At 43.3% G+C, this 26,332-nt stretch overlaps 1 protein-coding gene across 7 annotated transcripts in view; it reads left to right on the top strand.

Moving 5' to 3' along the window:
* The window catches only part of C4_1H8orf88 (chromosome 4_1 C8orf88 homolog), a 736,309-nt gene that overhangs the window by 675,125 nt on the left and 34,852 nt on the right, over positions 1-26,332 (top strand). For 3 of the 7 annotated variants that reach the window (XM_086967012.1, XM_086967016.1, XM_086967011.1), the window contains one exon: positions 6,733-6,806. The exons of 3 other annotated variants lie outside the window; for them this stretch is intronic. In XM_086967012.1, the coding sequence (XP_086823138.1) occupies positions 6,733-6,792 (60 nt within the window). In that variant the 3' untranslated portion in view covers positions 6,793-6,806. The remainder of the gene's footprint in view (positions 1-6,732; positions 6,807-26,332) is intronic. One more of the 7 variants, XM_086967013.1, reaches the window with a different exon arrangement.

The following is a 26,332-nucleotide window of genomic DNA, read 5'->3' as shown; positions in this document are numbered from 1 at the left end:
TTCATCATCATTACTGAAAATACAGATAAATATATTAGTTTCCACATTGAACAAAATCGGGGTGGAGATTTACCCTATTATTGGACATTATGCATTTATAGAAAGCATGCAAATTCAATCCTGTCATTAATCCCTGATGGCTGTAGACTCTGAAGTTTTTTAATCGAAAACAATTCTGTTTGAAGTCTTAGTTTTAATGGATCTATGTCGCAGCGTTGTTTCACCACTTCCAATACCATCAATTTTAATTGTGAGATTTGGTGTCTTGCTTCCTGCCAATGTGTTGCCACTGTTGATGTTTTACTTGGTGCCCAAATGTTGCTCTTTTGCTCTGTAATTCACACTTTTATTTTGCGTTCTGTCTGTCCGACATATAATTATCCTGCAAGGGCATTTGATGGCGTAAATTGTATTTTTAGTGTCACAAGTGCTGTTATGGTATAAATTGATTTTGTGACCCTTTGTGGGGTGCGATAGTATATTACCCTCTATAACATTGTTGCAGTGTATGCAGTTTAGAAATTTTGACATCCCTTTGAAGGTAGTTTTTGGTTGTTTTGATGTGGTTAGGATCTCTTTCAAATTTTTCGATCTTTGATAGGCAAATGTTACATGTTCGCTGTATAGATCTTTCAAGTCAGGTTCTGTATTAATCAACGCCCAATGCTTGTTAACGATTCTTTTAATTTTCGTTGCATCAGTAGAATATTTTAAGACACATACTGTTTTTTTCTCTGGAATGGTTAGACTTGTGGTCAATAGTTTATTTCTTGGAATTTTAGTGACTCTCTTAATTGATTCTTCGAGGACGCTTTGAGGGTACCCTCGTTGTTGATATTTCTGTATTTGTGATGTGAATGCTTGATCAAGTTTATTACTGTCCGATGTTATCCTTTTTAGTCTGATAAATTGTGATGTTGGTAGATGTTTCTTAAGGGTTTTCAGGATGGAAGGTTTGGAAAAGTAAACTTGAATTTCTATCTGTGATTTTTGTGCATACTTCAGTTTCCAGTTGCCAGTTGCCAATCGATTATATTGACTCTTACATCAAGAAATGGCATAGTTTGATTGTCAATATTGTGTGTGAATTTAATCCTTGGATTAATAGTGTTGATGTTCATTTCCAATTTTTCTTTAGAACCCTTCCATAAGACGAAGATATCAATGTATCGTTTGAATATGACATTTTCTGTCCAGTTAAGATTGTTTAAGATAGATCGGTTTCAAATTTGGACTTTTAAATACATGCATATGATGGTGCTCCTCCAAAGCCCATAGATGTACCGTTACATTGGTTAAAGAAGTTTCCTTGCCATTGAAAATAGCTGTGGAATAAAGCAAATTGCATTAGTTCCAATATGAAAATCTTTTGAGAGTCTTCTAGATCGTCTTGAAGCAGTCCCCATTCTAACGCTTCCAAACCTTCTTGGTGAGGGATTAAAGTATAGAGGGCAGTTACATCAATCGTACATAACCAATATTCTGCTCCATGATCCAGTGTTATTTCTTCCAGTAGATTAAGGAAGGTGGTGCTGTCTTTCAGATATGTGCTACCTTTTTGCACTATAGGTTGTAAAAACCTGTCAATATATTTGCCTATGGGTTCGGAGATGGATCCGCAAGCTGAGACGATAGGTCTGAATGGTGGATTTTTATTGTCCTTATGGATTTTGGGAAGCATATATAGCTTTGGTCGTCGTGGGTATTTGGTTTCAAGAAATGCATGAGTCTTTTGATTAATCCACTTCATTTCCAGTGCATGATTGATAATGTTTTGTAAAGTTTTTTGATATTCCTTGGTTGGATCATTTTCTAGTGGAATATATTTTGATGTGTCTTGTACGTGTTGATTGACTTTATCGTTGTAAAAGTCAGTGTCTATTACGATCAATGCTCCCCCTTTATCTGCTCTTTGAAAAGTCAGTTCACTATCTTGACTTAAATTTTTCAGTGTGTTCCATTCACGTGTAGACAGATTTGTTTTCTCTGGTTTGGTGAAGGCAATTTGTTGGACTTGTGAGAGTACAATCCTGTCAAAGGCTTCTATTGTTTTGTGTGTGAATGGTGCACAGAATGTGCTTTTTTGTCTGAATTCAATGCTGGTTTCATCTGATGGTATATTGGACACAGTTTGATTGTCTTTGAAGAAGTATCTGAGTTTCAATAATCTGAAAAATTAGAAAAGTGATATTTCTGTCTCCCGTAAGTTAGGTTTGTTAGTAGGAACAGATGATGTTCCTTTGTTCAGAACTGCTATCTGATTTGAGTTAATTGTTTTTTTAGAAATGTTGATGACTAGGTCATCTTCAATTTGCCTGTTTGACTTCTGGTGCGTCCCAACGCTTGTTCTTCTTCTGTTAGACTTTCCTATCCTTGTTTTCCTTGTTGAGGTGGTGCGTTGGCTGCTGGGCTTATATCTAAAAAAGTAGGTTGCTGTGGTTGTGTTATTTGTGATCCTTTCTCTACTGGTTTTGTTGTTGAAATTATGGGTTGCCTTGTTTGTGATATCTCAGATTCAGATACCACACTTTCTTGTGATGAGCTAGGAGTGGGTTTTTGTGGATGTTGAGTATGTTGCGGTTGTTGCCATTTCTTTTGATTGTAAATCTCTGCCCATGTATAAACTTCCATATAAGCCCAGCAGCCAACGCACCACCTCAACAATGAAAACAAGGAAAGGAAAGTCTAACAGAAGAAGAACAAGCATTGGGACGCAACAGAAGCCAAACCGGCAAATCGAAGATGACCTAGTCATCAACATTTCTAAAAAACAATTAACTCAAAATCAGATAGCAGTTCTGAACCAAGGAACATCATTTGTTCCTACTAACAAATCTAACTTACCGGAGACAGAAATATCACTTTTCAAATTTTTCAGATTATTGAAACTCAGATACTTCTTCAAAGACACTCAAACTGAATTCAGACAAAAAAGCACATTCTGTGCACCATTCACACACAAAACAATAGAAGCCTTTGAAAGGATTGTACTCTCAGAAGTCCAACAAATTGCCTTCACCAAACCAAAGAAAACAAATCTGTCTACACGTGAATGGAACACACTGAAAAATTTAAGTCAAGATAGTGAACTGACTTTTCAAAGAGCAGATAAAGGGGGAGCATTGATCGTAATGGACACTGACTTTTACAACGATAAAGTCATCAACACGTACAAGACACATCAAGATATATTCCACTAGAAAATGATCCAAACAAGGAATATCAAAAAACTTTACAAAACATTATCAATCATGCACTGGAAATGAAGTGGATTAATCAAAAGACTCATGCATTTCTTGAAACCAAATACCCACGACGACCAAAGCTATATATGCTTCCCAAAATCCATAAGGACAATAAAAATCCACCATTCAGACCTATCGTCTCAGCTTGCGGATCCATCTCCGAACCCATAGGCAAATATATTGACAGGTTTTTACATCCTATAGTGCAAAAAGGTAGCACATATCTGAAAGACGGCACAACCTTCCTTAATCTACTGGAAGAAATAACACTAGATCATGGAGCAGAATATTGGTTATGTACGATTGATGTAACTGCCCTCTATACTTCAATCCCTCACCTAGAAGGTTTGGAAGCGTTAGAATGGGGACTGCTTCAAGAAGATCTAGAAGACTCTCAAAAGATTTTCATATTGGAACTAATGCAATTTGCTTTATTCCACAGCTATTTTCTATGGCAAGGAAACTTCTTTAACCAATGTAACGGTACATCTATGGGCTTTGGAGGAGCACCATCATATGCATGTATTTACATGTCCAAATTTGAAACCGATCATATCTTAAACAATCTTAACTGGACAGAAAATGTTGTCATATTCAAACGATACATCGACGATATCTTCGTCTTATGGAAGGGTTCTAAAGAAAAATTGGAAATGAACGTCAATACTATCAACAACTTTAATCCAAGGATTAAATTCACACACAATATTGACAATCAAACTATGCCATTTCTTGATGTAAGAGTCAATATAATCGATTGGCAACTGGAAACTGAAGTATACACAAAAATCACAGATAGAAATTCAAGTTTACTTTTCCAAAGCTTACATCCTGAGACCCTTAAGAAGCATCTACCAGCATCACAATTTATCAGACTAAAAAGGATAACATCCGATAGTAATAAACTTGATCAAGCATTCATATCACAAATACAGAAATATCAACAAAGAGGGTACCCTTAAAGCGTCCTCGAAGAATCAATTAAGAGAGTCACTAAAATTCCAAGAAATAAACTATTGACCACAAGTCTAACCATTCCAGAGAAAAAAACAGTGTGTCTTAAAATATTCTACTGATGCAACGAAAATTAAAAGAATTGTTAACAAGCATTGGGCGTTGATTAATACAGAACCTGACTTGAAAGATTTATACAGCGAACATGTAACATTTGCATATCAAAGATCGAAAAATTTGAAAGAGATCCTAACCACATCAAAACAACCAAAAACTACCTTCAAAAGGATGTAAAAATGTCTAAACTACATACACTGCAACAATGTTATAGAGGGTAATACACTATTGCACCCCACAAAGAGTTCCAAAATCAATTTATACCATAACAGCACTTGTGACACTAAAAATACAATTTATGCCATCAAATGCCCTTGCGGAAAATTATGTCGGACAGCCAGAATGCACAATAAAAGTGCGAATTACAGAACACAAGAGCAACATTCGGGCACAAAGTAAAACATCAACAGTGGCAACACATTGGCAGGAAGCAAGACACCAAATATCACAATTAAAATTTACGGTATTGGAAGTGGTGAAACAACGCTGCGACATAGATCCAGTAAAACTAAGACTTCGAACAGAATTTATTTTTGGATTAAAAAGCTTCAGAGTCTACAGCATCGGGGCTTAATGACAGGATTGAATTTGCATGCTTTCTATAAATGCATAATGTCCAATAATAGGGTAAATCTCCACCCCGATTTTGTTAATTGTGGAAACTATTATATTTATCTGTATTTTCAGTAATGATGATGAATAATCTATCTCCTTTGTTTTGAATGACGAGTATTTGACAAATGTTAAACAAAAAAAAAAAAAATGTTGAATATCCTTACAGGCCTTTCACATTAATTAGGTTTAAAAAGCGATTCATTTCATTATGATATAATTCTTTTATAGTGTTTTGTTTGCCATCACAATAACTTTATTGTTCAAACACGCTTTGCACTAACACCCATAGGTTCTGCACTTCTGTATTACTCTCCGACGTACACATCACGTGACTACCATCACATGTTCATCCTTCGCCGATCACTAACATAACTTCAGGCAATATAATATTGATTCAGCTGATCCACTAACATCATCCCCTACATAGTTTTATAAGTAGATCGATCTTGTATGATTGCTGAATACGTTTAACCAAAACAGACGGCACACTTCCGGTTTATCACGTGACCGCGAACACGTTCGCTTTAAGCAATATCCACTAGCCGCACTCCATTCACTGCGAGTTAAACAACGCGGACAGACACCAGCGCTCGATTCTTCTCTAGCACGAGTAAGTAGCATGAGGGATTTTACCAATTTTTTAAAAAATAATCCTCCACTTCAGCACTTGGCGATCACGAATCTGAACAACCTCATTGAGCACGGAACCCGCCCCTAATCACCCCGTTGTACGTTATTAATTATCCCACACTTTAGCACTTTAAGTTCACGAACTTCACGAGTATTCGAGCACTGAATCCGGCATAAAACCATTCCAGTCTGCAACAAAACTATGTCAGAACACCGATTATTTAACTTCACCCAACAATAATTCTTTACGTTATTATGCTTATAAATGGTCTTTGTATATAACTTGATGTTTCAAATCATATGATGATGAATACAAATGCTAAGGTCCTGTTTTCTGCTATTTACATAGGCCTCTGACGATGGGTCACCTTTCTGTTTTGACCCGAAATGCATTGGGCATATGGTAAAAGAGAAGAGTGTTGAATACATTTTTTTCATGAAGAAAAACTACCAGAATTATGATAAAAATAAAACAGTGATTTTCAACTGAACGTCAGTCTTATAGATTGAATAATGTGATTTAACTTCGTTTACATAAGAAGAAAAACCTTGAAGTTTGATGTGAAAGAAGTGCTCAGGCCTTCCGAGAAGAGGTTGTTCCCCTTCCCATATAGTACTGTATTCGTTAAGGCACGGCAGGCACCGTGCAACAGACCTAGCGCCTGACCTGAAAAAGAAAAAAATATACTTTGAAATAATCAAGACAATTTGAGTGCAACAGTACAACAAGCTTTGCTATATTGAACAATTACTATCAGACGCCATTCCTTCGCTTGACAGCCACAGAAAGGGTGGTGTTTTTACGTATCCGGCGGCAACTCTGTCACCGGGGTCACTGCTTCCAGCCACTTTGTAAATCGAGTAGTACAGCAGAGTAGAAATCTGGCACCCATTGACAGGTTTCCAGTTATCACCGTCCTCTAAATTGGCTTTTTATTTTAACATAGCAAGGCATTAAATAGATGGAACGTGTTCTGAGAGCTTTCCATATCGAATTTGAAGGATTAGAAGAATGTGTATACATAGAATGATCAAAAACGGAGCAGATAAGTGAGTTGCCTTTTCGTAGAGCACTTTTTGATTAATGATGCCTATACTGAATTAAAGTGATAACCTTTACGCATAATGCCCTACTGAATACTGATAATATTAAATGCTGTTTTGATTATAGCAGACTGGCGTTTGGCTGTCACCTAACTATCACGAGCACAGAGCACTGTCAACAATGTGACGACAATTCTACAGGTATGTTGTTCTGTGAAATGACTGTGCTTCTTACTACTCTGGTATCTATTTTTTGTTTGTAAGTGCAGTTTTGTGTTTCAAGGTTTTCAGCATTTAGTCAGCAAACCATTTAAGCTAACAAAAAGTCTTCATGACCATTATGAAAATATGGCTCATGAAAATGACCACCTGCTTCACATTTCATTCACATTGTGATGTAGGCGTCCATTTTTAATAGATTGACCCACCTTGGCACATGTGCATGTTCGGTAAATTCAAAATGAAAAAGTAAAGGCAAAAACAAATAACTTGAATAACGAAAAACCTGGAGAGGATGTGAAGCAGGAAAGCAGCAACAGGATGGGGGCGTGGGGGAATATAAACAATTGATTTAGGAGCAGACAAACTGAGAGAGACATCAAAACCATCCACTATGAACTAACCTAATGCCCACTCTAAGTACCTGTTATGTATGGGAAACAATAGGTCTGCATAGAGACCGCTAAAGCAGGTTTGTAGCCAAGACCTAACAAGCATTTGCAGTGCAATCTGTCTCGCCTTTGGGTCCTTATATGCATTTAGCTATGCAGCACATTAGCCTAGGTGCTGAAACATCTACTGTTCTTTAACATGGAGGGAAAGTAAGCACCAAACTGTGTGACACGCCAGGTATGGGAACACATGGAGAGAAATATGGCTTTTCAGGGAGAAATGGTATAGTCCAAAGCTCTGTTTTTAATCTAAAATCATGGCCTTCGTGGTCATATCACTGAAAATACAAGATTAAAAAAAAATATTGTCTATGGGTGCTCGTGGAAGATCATTTCTATGGACTGGAACCTAGAGAATTCGAATATGATTCTGGTATTTTACTGACCTCTGCTGGTCGTTTTCTATCAAAAAAGTTAAATAGAGGCATTTGCCGGAAAAATGAGAAAAAAAAGTCCCTCAGCAGAAAGCAATTCTGGTATTTTACTGACCTCTACTGGTCGTTTTCTATTAAGACATTTAAATATATGCAGTTGAAGAGAAAAAAAGTCCGTAAGTGGAAGCAGACAAGTCCTAGCGGACAAGTATGTACTAAAGTATATACAAGAGATCTCGAATGCTCAACCTAAAAAGTGATCTCAGATCATCCTCTGCAATACTGTGCACGTTGAACAGCCATACGTCATTGCAATGGGGCATGCCCCTTACACAGCAGCCTAGAAACAAGGAAGGGTTTGGCTTAAACGCAGTAAGGCTGCGCCACATCTATATATAACACCATCGATGCTCATGGTATTCTCCTCCGGTGCTGTAGAATTGGAAATCCCATTGTTCATGACGAGCTCAGCTCGTCATGAGTGTACGAGAGGTGTACCTCATGACGAGCTGAGCTCGTCATGAGCATCGAAGGTGTTAACAAAACAATTGCCAATACTGCTCAAACATTTTTGTCAAAGAATCAATAAGTTGAGTTCATCATTCTCAACTTGAAAGACCACTCTTTCAGTCCTGCAATGTATCTCAAAAAATATAAATTTATTTCTTATTAACAACATTTTTTGGGGTTTTTTCTTTTGCTTTTTGGCATCAAGCGTTCATGGATCACAATTTAAAGTAATTCTATTTGTTCTTGAATAAACGCTAAGAAGGAAATCCAAATCGTTGGAGGAAAATAGTGAATATATACAGTTTGGTGTTGAAAGGATTGTGTAGACAAAGACAAAAAAGGACAAACTACATATATTTCAAACACTTATTCGTCAAACTTCTAAAGCATCACTCATACCACAGATATTCAAAACAATGTATAACACATACAAAGTGGTGAGGGGAAGGAAAAGTATGTGCAAGTGAATGGAAGTCAAAAGACGTAAAAAGATCTGAATCCATTATTTTAACAATCCAGAATCATAAGGGAAATATAGGATGTTATTCCCATACCACCCTCATTAATATGGCCCTCTCAAATATTTACAACTAGGATGGGCCTAGGGAACTGAATTTCTCTTTTGAAAAACAATTAGTAGTCGAGTTTGAATGCAATTAAATGAATCCAATACAAATCATGAAGTCATAAAGTCAATATACACAGGTCTGTCAATACAAGTAGGTCGACGCGTTTCGAATCCCGTTAGTTCATGGGACTCTCCTCAGGACCAAAACAGAAAAAATCTGGAAAACATGAAATTAACAAAAACACTCAGTCAATATCAGCCGCCAAAAGAGACTCTCAACTTCACATTCAGAACAACACTCACTCACGTAGTACCTGTAGGGGTTTCTTCTGAATTTTGATCAACCTCAGTTAGATGAGAGGAAGTGATATACTAATTCTTGATATTCTGTAAAAGTATCCTGGTGGAAGAGGAAAGACAATAAAGGAAAATTAAAGGGAGCGGTTTGGCTTCCCACTGACTCACAGCAAAATCGCATTGATGTGACCATCGGGCGGGGGGTTGTTTGGCTTCCCGTAAGTTTTCTTGCTGGAAAATGAACGTATTTGTTGTATGCTTGGATGCTCGTAGCCACTCGTGTGGTGGATGGCCTGGCGGTGTTAATATGTGCCTACTTCTCACGTTTGGGGCCGGATGTGAATGGTTGAAAAAGGGCTGTATATTGCAGCGATTAAGAGCATGTTAGTGGACTTTGGGACGCGGCACAACCGGGTCTGGTATGCGAGGAGATAGCTCTAAGTTAAATTTCACGATTCGTCTGTAACGGATGTTAAACACGGATGTTATACACGTAGAGGCATCTCTAAATTAAATTTCACGATTAGTCTGTAACGGATGTTTAAACACGGATGTTAAACACGGAGAGGCGCCGGGGTTCTTTGAGAGCTCTTACCGTCGGTCTGCTTTGTCTCCCGTCAACTCGTTTGGCAATTGACTTTGGCGCCGTTCTTGCACACACCTTACACAGCAGGGCATATAATCTCTTGAACATTCTTAGTGCCAAGAGAAGACACTTAACAGTACTAAGTGATCAGTGTAGACCATAGATGAGGAGGTCAAAGTTTTCTTCTATACCACCCTGTATGCATTATAGGACTAATTTTCAAAAGTTATTTATCTAATTTTCTTTTTAGCTTGAAATTTGCTTCTTAGATTGGAGTGGCTTGTTAACTTTTTTGGACCTTCAAATAGAATCCCTCAGGTACTCGAGGGAATGCTGAAATGTGATCAAAGAGTGCATTTGATCCTAAAAATTCTTTTAAAGGTTTTTTCAGTTAGCAAAATTTGGTTCCCCAAGGAGAAATTCTTCTCTTTACAACACCAAAAGTTGTATTTACACCCTGAAAACACGTTTATTCCTGCTCATTATATGAGTAGGTTAACTAGAGTTTTCAGAGTGGTAAATAACTTGCAAATTGGTGTACAGCTGGACCTATCAAGAAATGCCTGCAAACCCACACCTAATAATATTTTTACTCGGATGGAATTGGATTGTGCAAATCTTCTTTGTGATAGTAAAATCCCACAGTTCATATTTCAGTGAGTAAGCAACGGGTTGTTTTTCTACTAACCCCATGAATGATGCTGTGCAAGTCAGTCACCTGGGTGGCCTTTAGTAATGTACAAGGATTCTTATTGCTCTAGGCAAAATAACATTTTGCCATTTGGAGACTTCCCAACATACCAAAACACAATGTATTTGCTGTAGAATCTACAATGTTAAATCAACTTTTAGATATTTTAACTATGTGCTCTACCTCTCATGAGGTGAAGACCTAATTCAATAGCGTAGAGGCCCATTAAATCCCTAATTTACTTCCCTGCCCCCTCATCTGTTGATTTTTATATATATCTGAACATCCACAAAAAAAATTCCTTTGTGTGCAAGGATGTCTTTGAGGGAGACTGGGTTCAAGCCATGCGGTGCCTGGTACCACATGATGTCAGTTACCGACTCCCACCTCGCTGCCTCTGGTGGCTCAAGTGCGACTATGATTCAAACCTGTGCTCGTACTGCCCATGCTATGGCTCCTAAGGCTTTGCGGGAGCGGGCTGTGCAGCTCCTTGCGGCCCGGCAGTCGACACTGTCCAGCGGGACTCTGCAGAGATCTCAGTCCTGATCAAAGAAGAGGAGATCGCAAGACTGCTTCCGGAGCCCAAAGTCCTCTTCGTCCCACTCAAGGTCTTCGGGACACTCCGGGACGAGGCACAAGAAGAATAGGAAGTCATCTTCACCTTGGCTGTTGTTCGTTGACAAAAGAGGTAAGGGGCACTGTAGCTCTAGGCAGGGTTCTGCGGAACCTGAGCCAGGGTTGACTTTGCGCCGCACTTCCTTTCCGGGAGCCTGAGCGACTCCCGCTCAAATATAAGAATTTTACGAGGCTATCTGCCACTTATTTGAGTGGGCCGCTCCTCTGGCGGGCTCTCGGGCCGGCGCAGAGTTGTAAGGGTCCCCATCAGGTTTGACACCATAGGCTCTAGCCACAGCACCGGTGGGGCCTCGTGGATCAAATCCCGGATTTGGGTCGACGCTGGTCGTGCCATCGAAACTTCCTCCAGTAAACAACTCTAAGTCAGTGCCTTCGGTGCCCACCGGCGGCACCAGCCTCATCCTTCTCCCTGATGACACAGAGTCAAACGATGTCGCTCATCGCCGATTCCAGCGCCAATTGAACCAAGGTATCTATGTTGTTGCCTGAGCACTTGAGGATGTGTTAGGCTCGGGAGAGGAATGGGAGGGTCTATGGAACCTTTGGAACACCAGGCTGACTAAGCAGAGCAGTTAGACCTGAATGGGGAACTTGGTGAAATCAGTGGACTCGACAGTTCTCCAGATACTGGCATGCTCTCTCCACCAATTGTGGGTTCGGAGGAGGGGGCATCCAACGCCATGGTGGTTAAAAGGGCAGCTGAGGTCCTCGGACTAGAGCTGCCCTCCGTGCAAGTCGGGACTAATCACCTAACTCAAGTGCTTCAACCAGGTGCTTCCACCTGCGAACCCCTTTAACGAAGTAATGACTGATGGTCTTGTAGGCACTTTGTCCAAGCCTAGCACAGGGGCTTCTGTATATAGGACAATTGCACGCTGCCATCGCCCAGCGCCAGTTGACCCACAGTCCCATAGCCAACAACTTTTCTGTGAAAGTTTGGTAGTGCAGGCCTCTACATCCCAGGGTGTGTTCCCTTCCATCCCTCAGGATAAGGAATCCAAGAGGCTGGATTCATTTGGAAAGAAGATGTTTTCTTCCTCCAGCCTGGCATTGGGGTCGGTGAATACCACGTGCTTATTTGCCTGTTTCTCCCACTCCCTTTGGGAGACGGTTGTGCAAGTGCTGCTACAAGTCCTGGAAGAGGCCCGGACTGTGCTCTCTTAAGCAGTTATGGTTGGGTGAGATGCTGCGAAATTCACCAAGCTGTATGGCCTTGATGTGACTGATTCGCTGGGCAGATAGATTTTGACGACAGTGGCCTTGATGTGCCACGCCTTGCTTAGGACAACTAGCTTCTCAGGCTATGTCCAGGCCAATCTAATGGACAAAAGCGAAAGAAGGGGGTTCCCCAATGGGTTTCTTTAAGGATGCAGGCAGGTCGTAGGGGGAAAAAGAAACTGAATAAAGAACAGAGCACGCACCCCGCCAACTAGTTTAATGGTCCCACAACTGGGATCCCGATGTATGAGGGGTGATATATCTAGGAGTAGACACTGCACCGGACAAAATATATACAATCCAAATATATGCAAGGGAGAGAATTTTTTCCAAAAATATATGTATTTTTATTCATTTATCTATACATCTTTAGACTTGATATAGAGCAAAAGTGATTCTTTAACGTACATAAATAACACATAATATTGCACAACAGACATAAAAAGTTGCAAAGGGATAAAAATGACAAAGGTACTTTTAAACTTCAAGGCCTACCCAGCAACAATCCACACTTCATTCATACTTTCATTCTCTCAGATTCTCACCAAACAATTCTAACTAAAGTTCTATCACTCCACTCACATTCTTCAATACATTCCCATCATTCTGTTATATGTCACACATAGATGGTAAATATGTGGCTTAGAGCAGAGTCTTATTCTAGACAAATACTCATAGTACGGCCCCTTATTTAGTATAACAAAATATGCCGTATTTCTTGCGACATGAGCCGACGCGCGTTTCGGTGTACAGGCCCAAAGGGCCACACCTTCGTCAGGGCTGGGGGTTGTTGACTGGGAGGGAAGATGATAATAATCTGAAAACAAAACACAATGCCTTAGTATTTCTCTAAACAAAGAATCCATCTATCATGATAAATTTCTCTCTAGTACAATTTATTAAAACAGTGCAATTTCTTTAGATCATAATTATTGTCATTTATTTTATGTCTACGTGGTTGTCATTTTGACCATGTGCAGTACCCAACTACCTAAGAACACTCCCACTGACAGACTCCCGAATAGGTGAGATCTGTGAAGGCAATTAGATGGCCAGGGCTAAGTAACCAATCAGGGACACAATATTCTTCTTACATACTACACAACATATCACATTATAGCATACACTCATTTTGGAACACATGTAGACCAAGAACGGAAAAAAGGAGTTTGTTGCATGTCACTAGATGCTACAGTGTTGGTAAACCCCACCTTTGGCTGGGAAGGGGGAGATTTTAACCCCAGCACAAAAAAGGTAGGGAGTGTGTTTACGGACATTCTTATTAAAAAGGCGAGATAACCTGAGGATCGGAGTTAATGTTAAGGCAAAGAACCTATAAGGCAAATAGTTTTCTAGATGTTTATGAAGTTAATTTAATCTATAACAGTAATACAAGCTCAGGTCTAGTTTCACTTCTAAAAGCTGCCATAATATAATTTACCTGATTTGGTATTCACAGGGTTTTCTAATATAGAGATGCTTTATAGATGTTTTCAGTGAACCAAAGATCACCTAAATGGTAGAGAGTGAGCTCTGATTATCCACGGTCTATGTTAATTTATTTTAACTAAACAGTGGCAGGAGTTCGCTTAATTACCTGAGTCCGGAGAGTTGTATTTCAAAAATAGTACTGGGCTCCACTAAGTAGGAATTGGCCGCGAGAAGGCGAATGGAGGATCACTATGTTTTCGAAGTTTTAGGTGGTATCAGACTCCCTTTCCCTGGGGTAGAATTGCGTAGTAAGTATACAACAAAGTACTTGTTTGCAAGGTAATAAAAGATATGATCATTAGAGATTGATACCCACCGGGGATGACAGGAAGATTAAACACTGAGTCTGTATAGTGTCAGTCCGTCAGACGATATATGTTGAACTGCGGGTTGCACACGCAAATACCTGGTGGGTAATGAGACAAGATGCCTATAAGCTAAGTGGGAAATGCGTGTAAGCAATCACAGGTAACTATTTATATTGAGAGTCCCTGTATAAATAGTGTTTAATCTTCCTGTCATCCCCGGTGGGTATCAATCTCTAATGATCATATCTTTTATTACTTTGTTGTATACTTACTACGCAATTCTACCCCAGGGAAAGGGAGTCTGATACCACCTAAAACTTCGAAAACATAGTGATCCTCCATTCGCCTTCTCGCGGCCAATTCCTACTTAGTGGAGCCCGGTACTATTTTTGAAATACAACTCTCCGGACTCAGGTAATTAAGCGAACTCCTGCCACTGTTTAGTTAAAATAAATTAACATAGACCGTGGATAATCAGAGCTCACTCTCTACCATTTAGGTGATCTTTGGTTCACTGAAAACATCTATAAAGCATCTCTATATTAGAAAACCCTGTGAATACCAAATCAGGTAAATTATATTATGGCAGCTTTTAGAAGTGAAACTAGACCTGAGCTTGTATTACTGTTATAGATTAAATTAACTTCATAAACATCTAGAAAACTATTTGCCTTATAGGTTCTTTGCCTTAACATTAACTCCGATCCTCAGGTTATCTCGCCTTTTTAATAAGAATGTCCGTAAACACACTCCCTACCTTTTTTGTGCTGGGGTTAAAATCTCCCCCTTCCCAGCCAAAGGTGGGGTTTACCAACACTGTAGCATCTAGTGACATGCAACAAACTCCTTTTTTCCGTTCTTGGTCTACATGTGTTCCAAAATGAGTGTATGCTATAATGTGATATGTTGTGTAGTATGTAAGAAGAATATTGTGTCCCTGATTGGTTACTTAGCCCTGGCCATCTAATTGCCTTCACAGATCTCACCTATTCGGGAGTCTGTCAGTGGGAGTGTTCTTAGGTAGTTGGGTACTGCACATGGTCAAAATGACAACCACGTAGACATAAAATAAATGACAATAATTATGATCTAAAGAAATTGCACTGTTTTAATAAATTGTACTAGAGAGAAATTTATCATGATAGATGGATTCTTTGTTTAGAGAAATACTAAGGCATTGTGTTTTGTTTTCAGATTATTATCATCTTCCCTCCCAGTCAACAACCCCCAGCCCTGACGAAGGTGTGGCCCTTTGGGCCTGTACACCGAAACGCGCGTCGGCTCATGTCGCAAGAAATACGGCATATTTTGTTATACTAAATAAGGGGCCGTACTATGAGTATTTGTCTAGAATAAGACTCTGCTCTAAGCCACATATTTACCATCTATGTGTGACATATAACAGAATGATGGGAATGTATTGAAGAATGTGAGTGGAGTGATAGAACTTTAGTTAGAATTGTTTGGTGAGAATCTGAGAGAATGAAAGTATGAATGAAGTGTGGATTGTTGCTGGGTAGGCCTTGAAGTTTAAAAGTACCTTTGTCATTTTTATCCCTTTGCAACTTTTTATGTCTGTTGTGCAATATTATGTGTTATTTATGTACGTTAAAGAATCACTTTTGCTCTATATCAAGTCTAAAGATGTATAGATAAATGAATAAAAATACATATATTTTTGGAAAAAATTCTCTCCCTTGCATATATTTGGATTGTATATATTTTGTCCGGTGCAGTGTCTACTCCTAGATATATCACCCCTCATACATCGGGATCCCAGTTGTGGGACCATTAAACTAGTTGGCGGGGTGCGTGCTCTGTTCTTTATTCAATCTAATGGACAAGCCCTTTGTTGAATACGTCTTTTGGGGGGGAAAGGCAGATTCGGACCTAGTACGGTTCAGTGACCCCTGAGTTACAGGCATTCTACCTTTTGTCCCTTTCATGGCAACGGAAGGGGTTTCCAGCCACGTCATCCCTATCCGAGCCACCGTCCTGCGCAGGCTTCCCAAGTCGTACTGGGACGTGGACGCGGTTCATTCAGACTCACGAATGTTAAGTCAGAAGTAGTCGGCCACCCTGCCCTCGGCAGCCACAGCCTCCAAGCACTACTAGTCTGAATCTGCAAGACCACAGCACTCCTGTTGACCGGAGAATCCATCATCATCTCCCCCACTGGATATCCATAACATCGGACTGGTGGGTTTTTCTTTTCATTTCCTCCTCCCATTTTGTCAAATCAAGAACAGCTGATGGAGGATCATCTGAAATTGCCCCTGTAGGAAGTTACAGCTTTTTTGACTAGGGGAGCTATAGATAGGGTCCCGGTTTTTAGAAGTAGCCAGTGGCTGTTATTCCTCCTACCTTCTAATTCCAAAGAAGAACGAAGGGTTGAGGCCCATTTTAGATCTTCGGACCATCAATCTTTTCCTCAATGGCAAGTTTAAGATGCTCACTCTAGCTCAGGTCTTGTCTTCCCTAGACCAAGAAGACTGGATGGTAGGGTTGGACCTGCAGGATGCGTCTTTTCACATCCGCATCCTGCCGGGAACAGGCGTAACTTGTGGTTCAAGGTAGGTCGCAAGCACTTTCAGTTTACTGTGCTCTACTTCGGCTTTACCAGTGTCCTTCGGATGTTGGCGCCGGTCAGCTCATCTGGGCAGGTTAGGAGTGTCAGTCTTCCCTTACCTAGACAACTGGCTGTTGAAGGAGCCCTTGCCTCAGGGTGTTGTCTCCCACTTTCAGACTACGGGGGCTCTCCTACAGTCGCTGGAGTTCTCTATAAACATGCCAAAGTCACACATGACTCTTTCTCAGACGCTCCCTTTCATCATAGCTGTTCTGGACACAGTGCAGTTGTGGGCCTATCCTCCTGAGCAGTGAATCCAGGATATTCAGGTTATGATTCCGATGTTTCAGCCTCTATCCTGGATTTCGGTGAGACTGACTCTGAGGCTGTTGGGCCTCATGTCCTCCTGCCAGGTGGCATATGCAGGATTTACAGTGGGACCTGAAGTTCCAGTGGGCACAGCATCGAGGAAATCTCACCGACGTGATCCAGATCGCCGAAGGAACCACGAGAGATCGGCAGGGGTGGTTGACGAACCGCGATTGGGTCAACGGCAGACCCCTCCCCGTTCCCCAATCAGAGCTCACAGTCGTGAAAGATGAATCATTCCTGGGGTCGGGTGGCCATCTGGGAGAGGTGGAGATCAGGAGACATTGGTCTCGGGCGGAATCGGGGATCCACATCAATTTGTTGAAGTATCGAGCAATTCGGTTGGCATTGAAGGCATTTCTTCGCAGTGTCAAGGGTAAGTTAGTGCAGGTGTTCACGGACAACACCACCGACATGTGGTACTGCAACAAGCAGGGTGGGGTGGGGTTGTGGACCCTTTGTCAAGAGGCCGTGCATCTCTGGACATGGCTGGAACAGCAAGGCATAACCCTGGTGGTTCAAAAGCTGGCAGGTTCTCTTAACGCTAGGGCTGACAAACTCAGCCATCAATGCCTAGTGGATCACGAATGGTGTCTCCAGTCGGAGGTGGCTCAAGGTCTCTTTCATCAGTGGGGAAAACCTTGGTTAGATTTGTTCACCTCCGAAGAGAAAGTGCTGTCAGCAATACTGCATGCTGGAGTTTCCAAGGCAGCTATTGCTCCATGACACTTTTCGTTGCGAGTGGAGCTCAGGCCTGCAGTCCGCTTTTCCACGCATGCCACTCCTGCCCAGGGTTCTGAAGAAGATCAGGTGTAACCGGGCTCAAGTCATCCTTGTTGCTTCGAACTGGGTAAGGAGAGTCTTGTATCCAAAGCTTCTGAGTATCGATCCTCAGATCAAGCTACCCCTTTGGGCGGATCTTCTGTCACAGCATCAGGGGAGGGTTCTTCACCCTAACCTGTCAACTCTTGTTCACCTCCCTACATGATGTCTTGTCCAGAGAAAGTGGTTTTTCTCACCCGTGCATCATTCTTACCTAAAGTTGTGAACCCATTCCATCTGGGTCAATCCATCACGCTGCCCACTTTCCTTGTGCCCCGCATCCCTTTAAGAAAGAGGAGCGTATCCACTGAAAGGACCCAAAAAGAGCATTGTCGTTCTACCTTGAGTACACAAAAGAGTACCAGGTGGACGACCAACTCTTTGTGGGGTAGGTGGGACCTAAGAAGCGGCGGGTGGGCAGAAAAGGACCATCTCTTGCTGTGTCATTCTCTGCATTAAGATCTGCTATGCCCTGGCCAAGAAGCAGCCCCCTTAAGTGCCCATTCTACCAGGGGAAAGGCGGCGACTACGGCCTTGGCTCGGGTTTCCCAGTCCTTGACATCTGTCAGGCGGTAACGTGCGCTTCCTTGCACAACTTTGCCAAGCACTACTGCCTGGACAGTCACAGGTCCACAGGCACGGGCATTTTGCCCATTTGGTCCTGCAGGACTTCCTAATGTAAGGGACTGGTCCGCAACCCACAGCCGGGATGGTATGGCTTTGGTACTTAATTCAAAGGTAAGGAATCTGCAAATAGAAGTCTCTGTCAGATGAACAAGTTACTTACCTTCGATAACGCATTATCTGGTAGAGACTCTAGCTGCAGATTCCTTACAGCCCCACCCATGCCGCCCCACTTGCGGACTCATTTTGTAGGGCTAGGGTTACTCTTCTTTTCAGGGCCTTAGTTTTGCACACGACTACATCAGTTACATGATGGCCCTGCGCTTCTGGCATGGAAAAAAGAAAAGTACTGTTGTCCGTGCGCCTGAGTTGCGCCTATATAGGTACTGCAACGTCCTAACCGACAATGCCGACGACGTCACTCTGAGCTGAATGGAGCCACCCGACAGCAAGCGCAAGGGGTATTGCCGAGCAAAAGTTTCCGGATCCAGCCTGAAGCCTGGGAAATTCAAAGGTAAGAAATCTGCAGCTAGATCATCTCTACCAGATAATGCTTTACTGAAGGTAAGTAACTTGTTCATTCTGACCAATTTTGATGGTCAAAACTTATTTTCTTGATTTTTTTCTTCTACTTCACTAGCTTGAAGGTTCCTGCTATAACAGTTGCACTGCCAGTCTATAACATTAAGAGTATCTTTCGTTCTAACTTCTGAAATGAACGATAAATTGGTTCACACGTTTAGTCCAAATGCTATGCTAAAACCTTCTGATGGATACATCTGCCAGTGGATTCCTCACCTTGTGAATATCCCATTGCGTCAGCAACATTCGGAAATTTTTTTTGTAGCTTTGCGACGACGTCACAGGCACGGCATCGCGCACGACTCCGCTGACGTCACCGACTCCATAATTGGCCCACGCCAGCGTGATGACATCCGTTCCCTTTTTTCCGCCTCATTGACGCTAACAGTTTTCGAGGGATCCTCTATAGCTGTTTAGTAACTTTGTTACTGTTTTTACTTTTCGGTGTCTTGCTGCTTCTTTGTCTCCTGTCGAGATTTCCACGAAGAAGACCAGATTCAAGCTGTGCGGAGAATGCGGCAAGATGATATCGATTACAGATCCTCATGAGTGCTGTGTTTGGTGTTTGAGTTCGGACCACGACGTCGAAGAATGTTCTTCTTGTAGGAAGATGAATCCCAAGGCACTTCGTGAGAGGGAGGCAAAGCTCCTTGTTGCCAAGTTGAAGAACAAGGACAAGAAGAGATCGAGGTCACGGACTCGAGGTCTCGTTCGAAGTCTCACTCGAGGTAGTCTTCGGCGCATGCTTCAAGGTCATCAAAAAAGAAGCACAAGAAGAGAAGTCATGAGTCTCTTCATCACTCTGGGAAGGACTCGAGGCCGAAGTCGCAGGTGAAGTTGCTTCGCAAGGATGAGGTGACTCCGACTCCGGAAGTTCAAGACTCCGAGGGTTAGGCTTCGCCTGCGGATTAGCCGGTTCATTCACCAAAGCCGGTGTTGAATCCTTCTCCGGCTCCATCTCATTCACTTGTCTAGGAGGATGAGGGAGAAGAAGAAGAAGGTGAAGAGGAGACTCCGTTGCCTGCGGGTTTGTCGACCCCGGTGCACCAGCCTGAGGTAGAGGTCGAAGTCGAGAAGACTCCGCTCCCTCGAGAGCAACCTGTGGGCTCTTATCCAGCTTTTCCGGCTTCAGGTCAGGACCCTACTCAGTTCCTGAATGCTATGTACCCCTCTGGTGCATCGGTTGGTCCCACGGGTCCATTGGCATATAATCTGGGTATTCCTCAGGCTTACACTCCTGAGCCTTTCATGCCATTCATGCCGGCTCCGACGCCGCCTTGGCATTTCTTGGCGACGCCGAAGCCTTCGACGCCAAGACCATCGACGCCAATACCCTTGACGACAATGCTGAATCTGATCCTACCTCGTGTTCACCTTCCTCTGTTGTCGAGCCTATGCTCCCTTTCAATGATGCTTTGGCGGAGCCTATATCTGAGGTGTGGAAAAGACCGCTTACAGCCCCTGCTGTTTCGAGGGCTGTTGCGAGAAGGTATAGGGTGGCGACTGGTGACCCGGACTTTTTATCCACGCACCCCTTACCAGAGAACTTGGTTGTGCAGGCTGCCTGCTCGAAAAAATCTGCGAGCGCTTTTCCACAGGTTCCTGGGGATAAGAAGTCGAAGGAGCAGGACCAGGCTGCAAAAAAAGTATTTTCCTCAGCAAGTATGGCGCTCAAATCAACAAACGCTACTTGTCTTATGGGACGCTATATCCATGCATTGATGGATTCCGTCAAACAGCTGGTTCCAAAACTTCCTGAGGAGGATAGGAAGGACTTTCAAGAGGTGATTGCTGACACTCAGGCTGCTGCTTGGCAGGTCATTCACTGCTGACTCGGTGGCAAGAGTGATGGGATCTTCAGTGGCCACCAGGAGAGCTGCATGGCTAAAGTCCTCCTAATTCTCTGCGGATGTCCAGGCTGCCTGGATGGATTTGCCCTTTGATGGGTCAGGTTTATTTGGGAAAAAGGCTGACACCGCATTCGAGAGGTTTAAGGACAGCAGGGCGACTGAAAGATCTTTGGGCTTACAGTCCAGGGGTACTGTGGGAAAAAGATTCAGAGGATTTGGCAGGTCTTCCTTTCGGACCTACAAACAATCGCAGCAGCAGCAAAATTCGCTGTACAAGTCATACAGGGGCAGGCAAAGAGCTCGTCAAGCTTCCTTCTCCTCCTCCTCTTCCTCTCCCTCTACCCACCCCCTCCCAGCACAGCAAAGAAGCCCTAGATCCGCCATTCCGGATCATGAGGGTCCAGTGGTGGGCCGGCTTACCTATTTTCTACGGGATTGGGAATCGGTCACTTCGTACCTATGGGTTCTCAATCTCATGGGTATGCACTTCACTTTCGGGAATTCCCTCCCAACTACCCTCCTTGCCAAGGCTTTTGCTCGGAGGACCATCTGCTGCTCCTGCAGGAGGAAGTCCTGGCGTTGCTAAGAAAAGGTGCAATAGAGGTGGTTCCGGAGCAGGAAAGGGGTCGGGGATGCTACTCCCGGTATTTCCTGATTCCCAAGAAGGATGGCAGACTTCGTCCAATCCTGGATCTCAGGATCTTGAACATTTACCTGAAGCAGGAGAAGTTCAAGATGCTCACCCTTGCACAGGTTCTTAAGGCGCTGCTGGAAGAAGACTGGATGGTGTCGATCGACTTGCAGGATGCGTATTTTCATACCCCGATCTTGAAGTCGCATAGGAAGTATCTCCGTTTTACGGTGGGGTCACAACACTACCAGTTTGCGGTCCTTCCGTTTGGTATTACTACTGCGCCTCGAGTCTTCACCAAGGTGATGGCTGTGGTGGCTGCACATCTCAGAAGGTCAGGGATTCCAGTATTCCCTTATCTGGACGATTGGCTAATCAAGGCGGAATCTCCAGACAAAGTGCTCCATCATTTGTAAGTCACAACTCAGTTGTTGCACAGGTTGGGTTTTTCGATAAATGTAGCCAAATCTCACCTGGTGCCCTCACAGCGCAACCTGTTCATTGGTGCGGTACTTGATACAACTCTATATCGGGCATTCCCTCTTCCACAGCGGATTCGCGACATACAGGACATGATTCCTTTATTTCACAATGGAGCTGTCGTTCCAGTCCTGAAGGTCCTCCGTCTGCTCGGTCTGATGGCTTCCTGCATTCTTCTGGTCAACCATGCACACTGGCACATGAGGGCACTCCAGTGGTGCCTCCGCAGGCAGTGGTTTCAACACAACGGAGATCTCAGGGAGTCTATCAGAATCTCCAGAGAAATTGCGGCGTATCGGTCTTGGTGGAGAGTGGAGGGCAATCTGTCTCAAGGAAAGCCTTTCCAACTGCCTCCATTGGTGGCCACGGTAATAACAGATGCATCCACTCCAGGATGGGGTGCTCATCTGGGGGATCTGGAGATCAAGGGTCTTTGGTCTCCAGAGGAAAGGTTGCTTCAGATCAACCTTCTAGAATTGCGGGCAATTCGTCTGGCGCTCAAGGCCTTCCTCCCTTCCCTTCGCGGTTGTTCGGTTCAGGTCCTTACGGACAACACGACTGCGATGTGGTATGTCAACAAGCAGGGAGGAGTGGGGTCGCAGTGTCTCTGCAGAGAGGCTCTGCTTCTCTGGTCCTGGGTTCAGGACCATCAGATTTGTCTGATGGCAAATCATCTGGCCGGATTTCTGAACGTGCATGCGGACAGTCTCAGTCGGCAATTTTCAGCCGATCACGAGTGGAGGCTCCATCCGGAGGCGGTTCGTCACGTCTTTCGGATGTGGGGGACTCCTCAGGTGGACCTGTTCGCCACTCACGAGAAAGCGCACTGCCCGTCATTCTGCAGTCTCCAGTTTCCGATGCAGGGAGCGCTGGGAGATGTATTTCAGTTGAATTGGGACTCTCAACTCCTTGACACATTTCCTCCCATACCCTTGATTCCTCGGATTCTGAGGAAGATTCGCCAAGATCGGGCCCAAGTCGTATTGATTGCCCCGAATTGGCCAAGACGGGTGTGGTACACAGATCTTTTCCACCTCTCCTCGTGCCCTCCGCTACGTCTCCCTCTCAGGGCAGATCTCCTCTCTCAGATGGAGGGGCAGGTTCTACACCCCCACCTCGAGACCTTACACCTTCATGCCTCGAGATTGAACTGGGCAACCTGAATTTATTTTCTCTTCTGCGCGATGTGGTGGATGTCATTTTATCGGCCAGGCGTGACTCCACCAAGTCCATTCCCTCTTATAGATGGTCTAAATTTGTTGCTTGGTGTGGGGAGAAGTCCATTGATCCTTTGAGGGCTCTTTTATCTGATATATTTCAGTTTGCGCTTTCCTTGCCTCAGCAAGGGTTTGCGGTTGCTACTATCCAGGGTTATTTATCGGCATTTCTCGGTTTGCCGGATCAGCCGTCTTTGTTTAAATCTCCTATTGTTTTGGGTTTCTAAAAGGCCTTTTGAATAATTTCCCTCCTACTCCCTTTATTGTTCCTCAATGGGATTTGAATCTTGTGCTCACTTTTTTAATGGATTCGCCTTTTGAACCATTGCACAAGTGTCCCTTGAGGCTGTTGTCTTTTAAAACAGTCTTTCTTGTTGCAATTACCTCGGCAAGGAGGGTAATTGAGCTTCAAGCTCTTAGTTCTAAGCCCCCATTCTTGTCCATTCATGCTGAACGAATGGTACTCGGGACCAGGGTTGCTTTTCTGCCGAAGGTGGTAACTCCCTTCCATCTAGGGCAGTCCATTACCCTCCCTACCTTCTATCCTCCCCCTCACCCTTCCAAGGAGGAGGAGAGACTTCACCGCTTGGACCTGAAGAGGGCGGTGAGCTTCTACCTCGATAGGACTAAAGACTATCGTGTGGATGACCAGCTCTTTGTTGGATTTGCTGGCTGCAAGAAGGGGAAGGCGGTGCACAAGCGCACGCTATCGAGATGGATTATCCTGTGCATTTAGATTTGCTAGGCCCTGGCGGGTACAGACCCTCCAGAGGGTATAAGAGCTCACTCTACTAGGGCAAAGTCTTCTACATCTGCTTTGTCAAGGGGTGTACCTGTAGAGGACATTTGTAGAGCGGCGACTTGGGCCTCCCTCCACACTTTCGCGAAGCATTACTGCTTGGATTCCGAGGTGAGGAGGGACGGCCACTTTGCGCGCTCTGTCCTCCAAGATTTTCTGGTATAGGAGAGTGGACACCCTCCTCCGGGAGTGGGGACTGCTGTGAGACTCTATTCACAAGGTGAGGAATCCATTGGCATATGTATCCATCAGAAGAACAAGTTACTTACCTTCGGTAACGCTTTTTCTGGTGGATACAGTATCTGCCTGTGGATTCCTCACAAACCCACCCGCCTCCCCGTTGTCCACTCTTCTATACCCGAGTTACTGTAATGTTAATATTTTCATTGTCAAAGGAAATGTTTTATTTCACTTGCTTTCCTGCATTGGTTTCACACTGTGTGTGTTATCTTGACATTTGTGTACTATGTATACTGTGTATATATCTACTGTTGTCGGTCTGTCCATGTGCCTTGAAGGCACGGAAAAAATGGCAGAACTGATGTCATCAAGCCGGCATGGGCCTATTATGGGCTACAAAAATAATTTCCGTATGTTGCTGACGCAAGGGGATATTCAAAAGGTGAGGAATCCACAGGCAGATACTGTATCCACCAGAAAAAGCGTTACAGAAGGAAAGTAACTTGTTCTTTAGCACCATGTAAAAGATTGTATCAAATGCCACCTATGTTATCTATTGACATTAGTTAAAATAGCTATTTTAAACAACAAGGGGACCCCAAATAGTATCAGCGAGGGACCTCGGGGAGCTCAATTATAAAGAAACAACAATGGTCCCTGGCAAGGAGACAAGTGAATGAAAATGAATATAGACTCAGTCAGTTCTATATTGGCGAAGACATGCCCAGCCGGGCAGAGGTCCTCAAAGTTTATGTTTAGATCAAGGTATGTAAAAAACAACAATAACACCTTCAACAATTCACGTACGGGGGGCACAAGCCTGTACCCAACCACAACCCTTTGGGCCCTTTGTGTATGTCCTTGTCTGTGTATTGTTGTGGTTGGGTACAGGCTTGTGCCCCCCCGTACGTGAATTGTTGAAGGTGTTATTGTTGTTTTTTACATACCTTGATCTAAACATAAACTTTGAGGACCTCTGCCCGGCTGGGCATGTCTTCGCCAATATAGAACTGACTGAGTCTATATTCATTTTCATTCACTTGTCTCCTTGCCAGGGACCATTGTTGTTTCTTTATTATATATTAGTTAAAATAGGCCACTAGGATTAAAGATCTGCTTTATCATATTTCAGAATTTGAAAAAAAAAATGATTCACAGCTGTGAAAATAAATGAAGTTTGTGAGCCTGATTGGTTCTCTTATCACTCAAATCCGGACATACTGACATAAAAGCACTGTAGGGCAAGTGATCGCTTATACATACTTTTCTGCCTGAAGCTAAAATACTTTGCACTGACACCGTGCCACTCCGGAAATGGCATGCACCACTTCCATGTGCTGATGTCCGTTCCTTTCTTTCCAAGCCTCTAGTTGTTGTTCTGGAGCAGTACTTAATTTGTAAACAAAAATTATAAGTTCCAGGGCCCTTGTGAGGTGGCCACTGCAGCTTGCACCCGCCATTGCTCCTGCCAGCGCTGCCAATAAAATAACCTACACAACTACTAACCATCACACTCCTCCTACAAGTGTGACAATTCAGACTAATCCAGACCACCCAAAGCTATAAGAATAGCTTGGGTGGCAGGTGTTACCAGTTTCTAATGTATATTAAAATATTGAACAACTGTTGTGCTAATTTCGAAATTAGTCAAACTGCCACCATGTGGTGCCGATGTTGTCATTTGAGTGTTGAGCACCAGAAACCACTGGCTCAAATTAAGGACTGCTCTGCATCTTCTCTTATCCTGACTTTTCTCATCTCGATTCAGAGCTTCTCTCATCTCTCAGAGGCTGTTTTTTGACAGCTATTTCTTCAAATTGTCCACACTGTGTTTAGGAAGGTTCCCTTTCTTTGCATGGTTACTCCTATTTTTGCCTTACATCTGATGCAACCCGACTTGATCTACAATGGGTCCCTGCCTATCAGGTTCCCAGGACCTGTGTTCTTTCTCAAAAGTGTACCTTTGTATCCACCATTGGCACATCCCTGGCCACAGACAAGCCCCTTGTAAAAGGTACCATGAGTACCAAGGGCACTGTGACCAAGGAAGGCCTCTGAGGGCTGCAGCCCCTACTGTGCCAACCTTAGAGGCCCTGAACCTTTAACCACACAATCTGCCTCAGCAGTATGTGTGTTTTGGTGCAGGAAAAGTGAAGTCACCATAGCACACCCCCCTGCGTGCCATGCCTGCAATCCACTGCCTAATGCCTAGGTAAGCCACCCCTCTAGCAGGGTGCACTAGTCCTAAGGTGAG

This window comes from Lissotriton vulgaris, chromosome 4_1, assembly GCF_964263255.1.
Source record: "Lissotriton vulgaris chromosome 4_1, aLisVul1.2, whole genome shotgun sequence".
Classification (NCBI taxonomy): Eukaryota; Metazoa; Chordata; class Amphibia; order Caudata; family Salamandridae; genus Lissotriton; species Lissotriton vulgaris.
The sequence above is the reverse complement of the archived record's forward strand: the minus strand, read 5'-3'. Positions and strand labels throughout refer to the sequence as shown.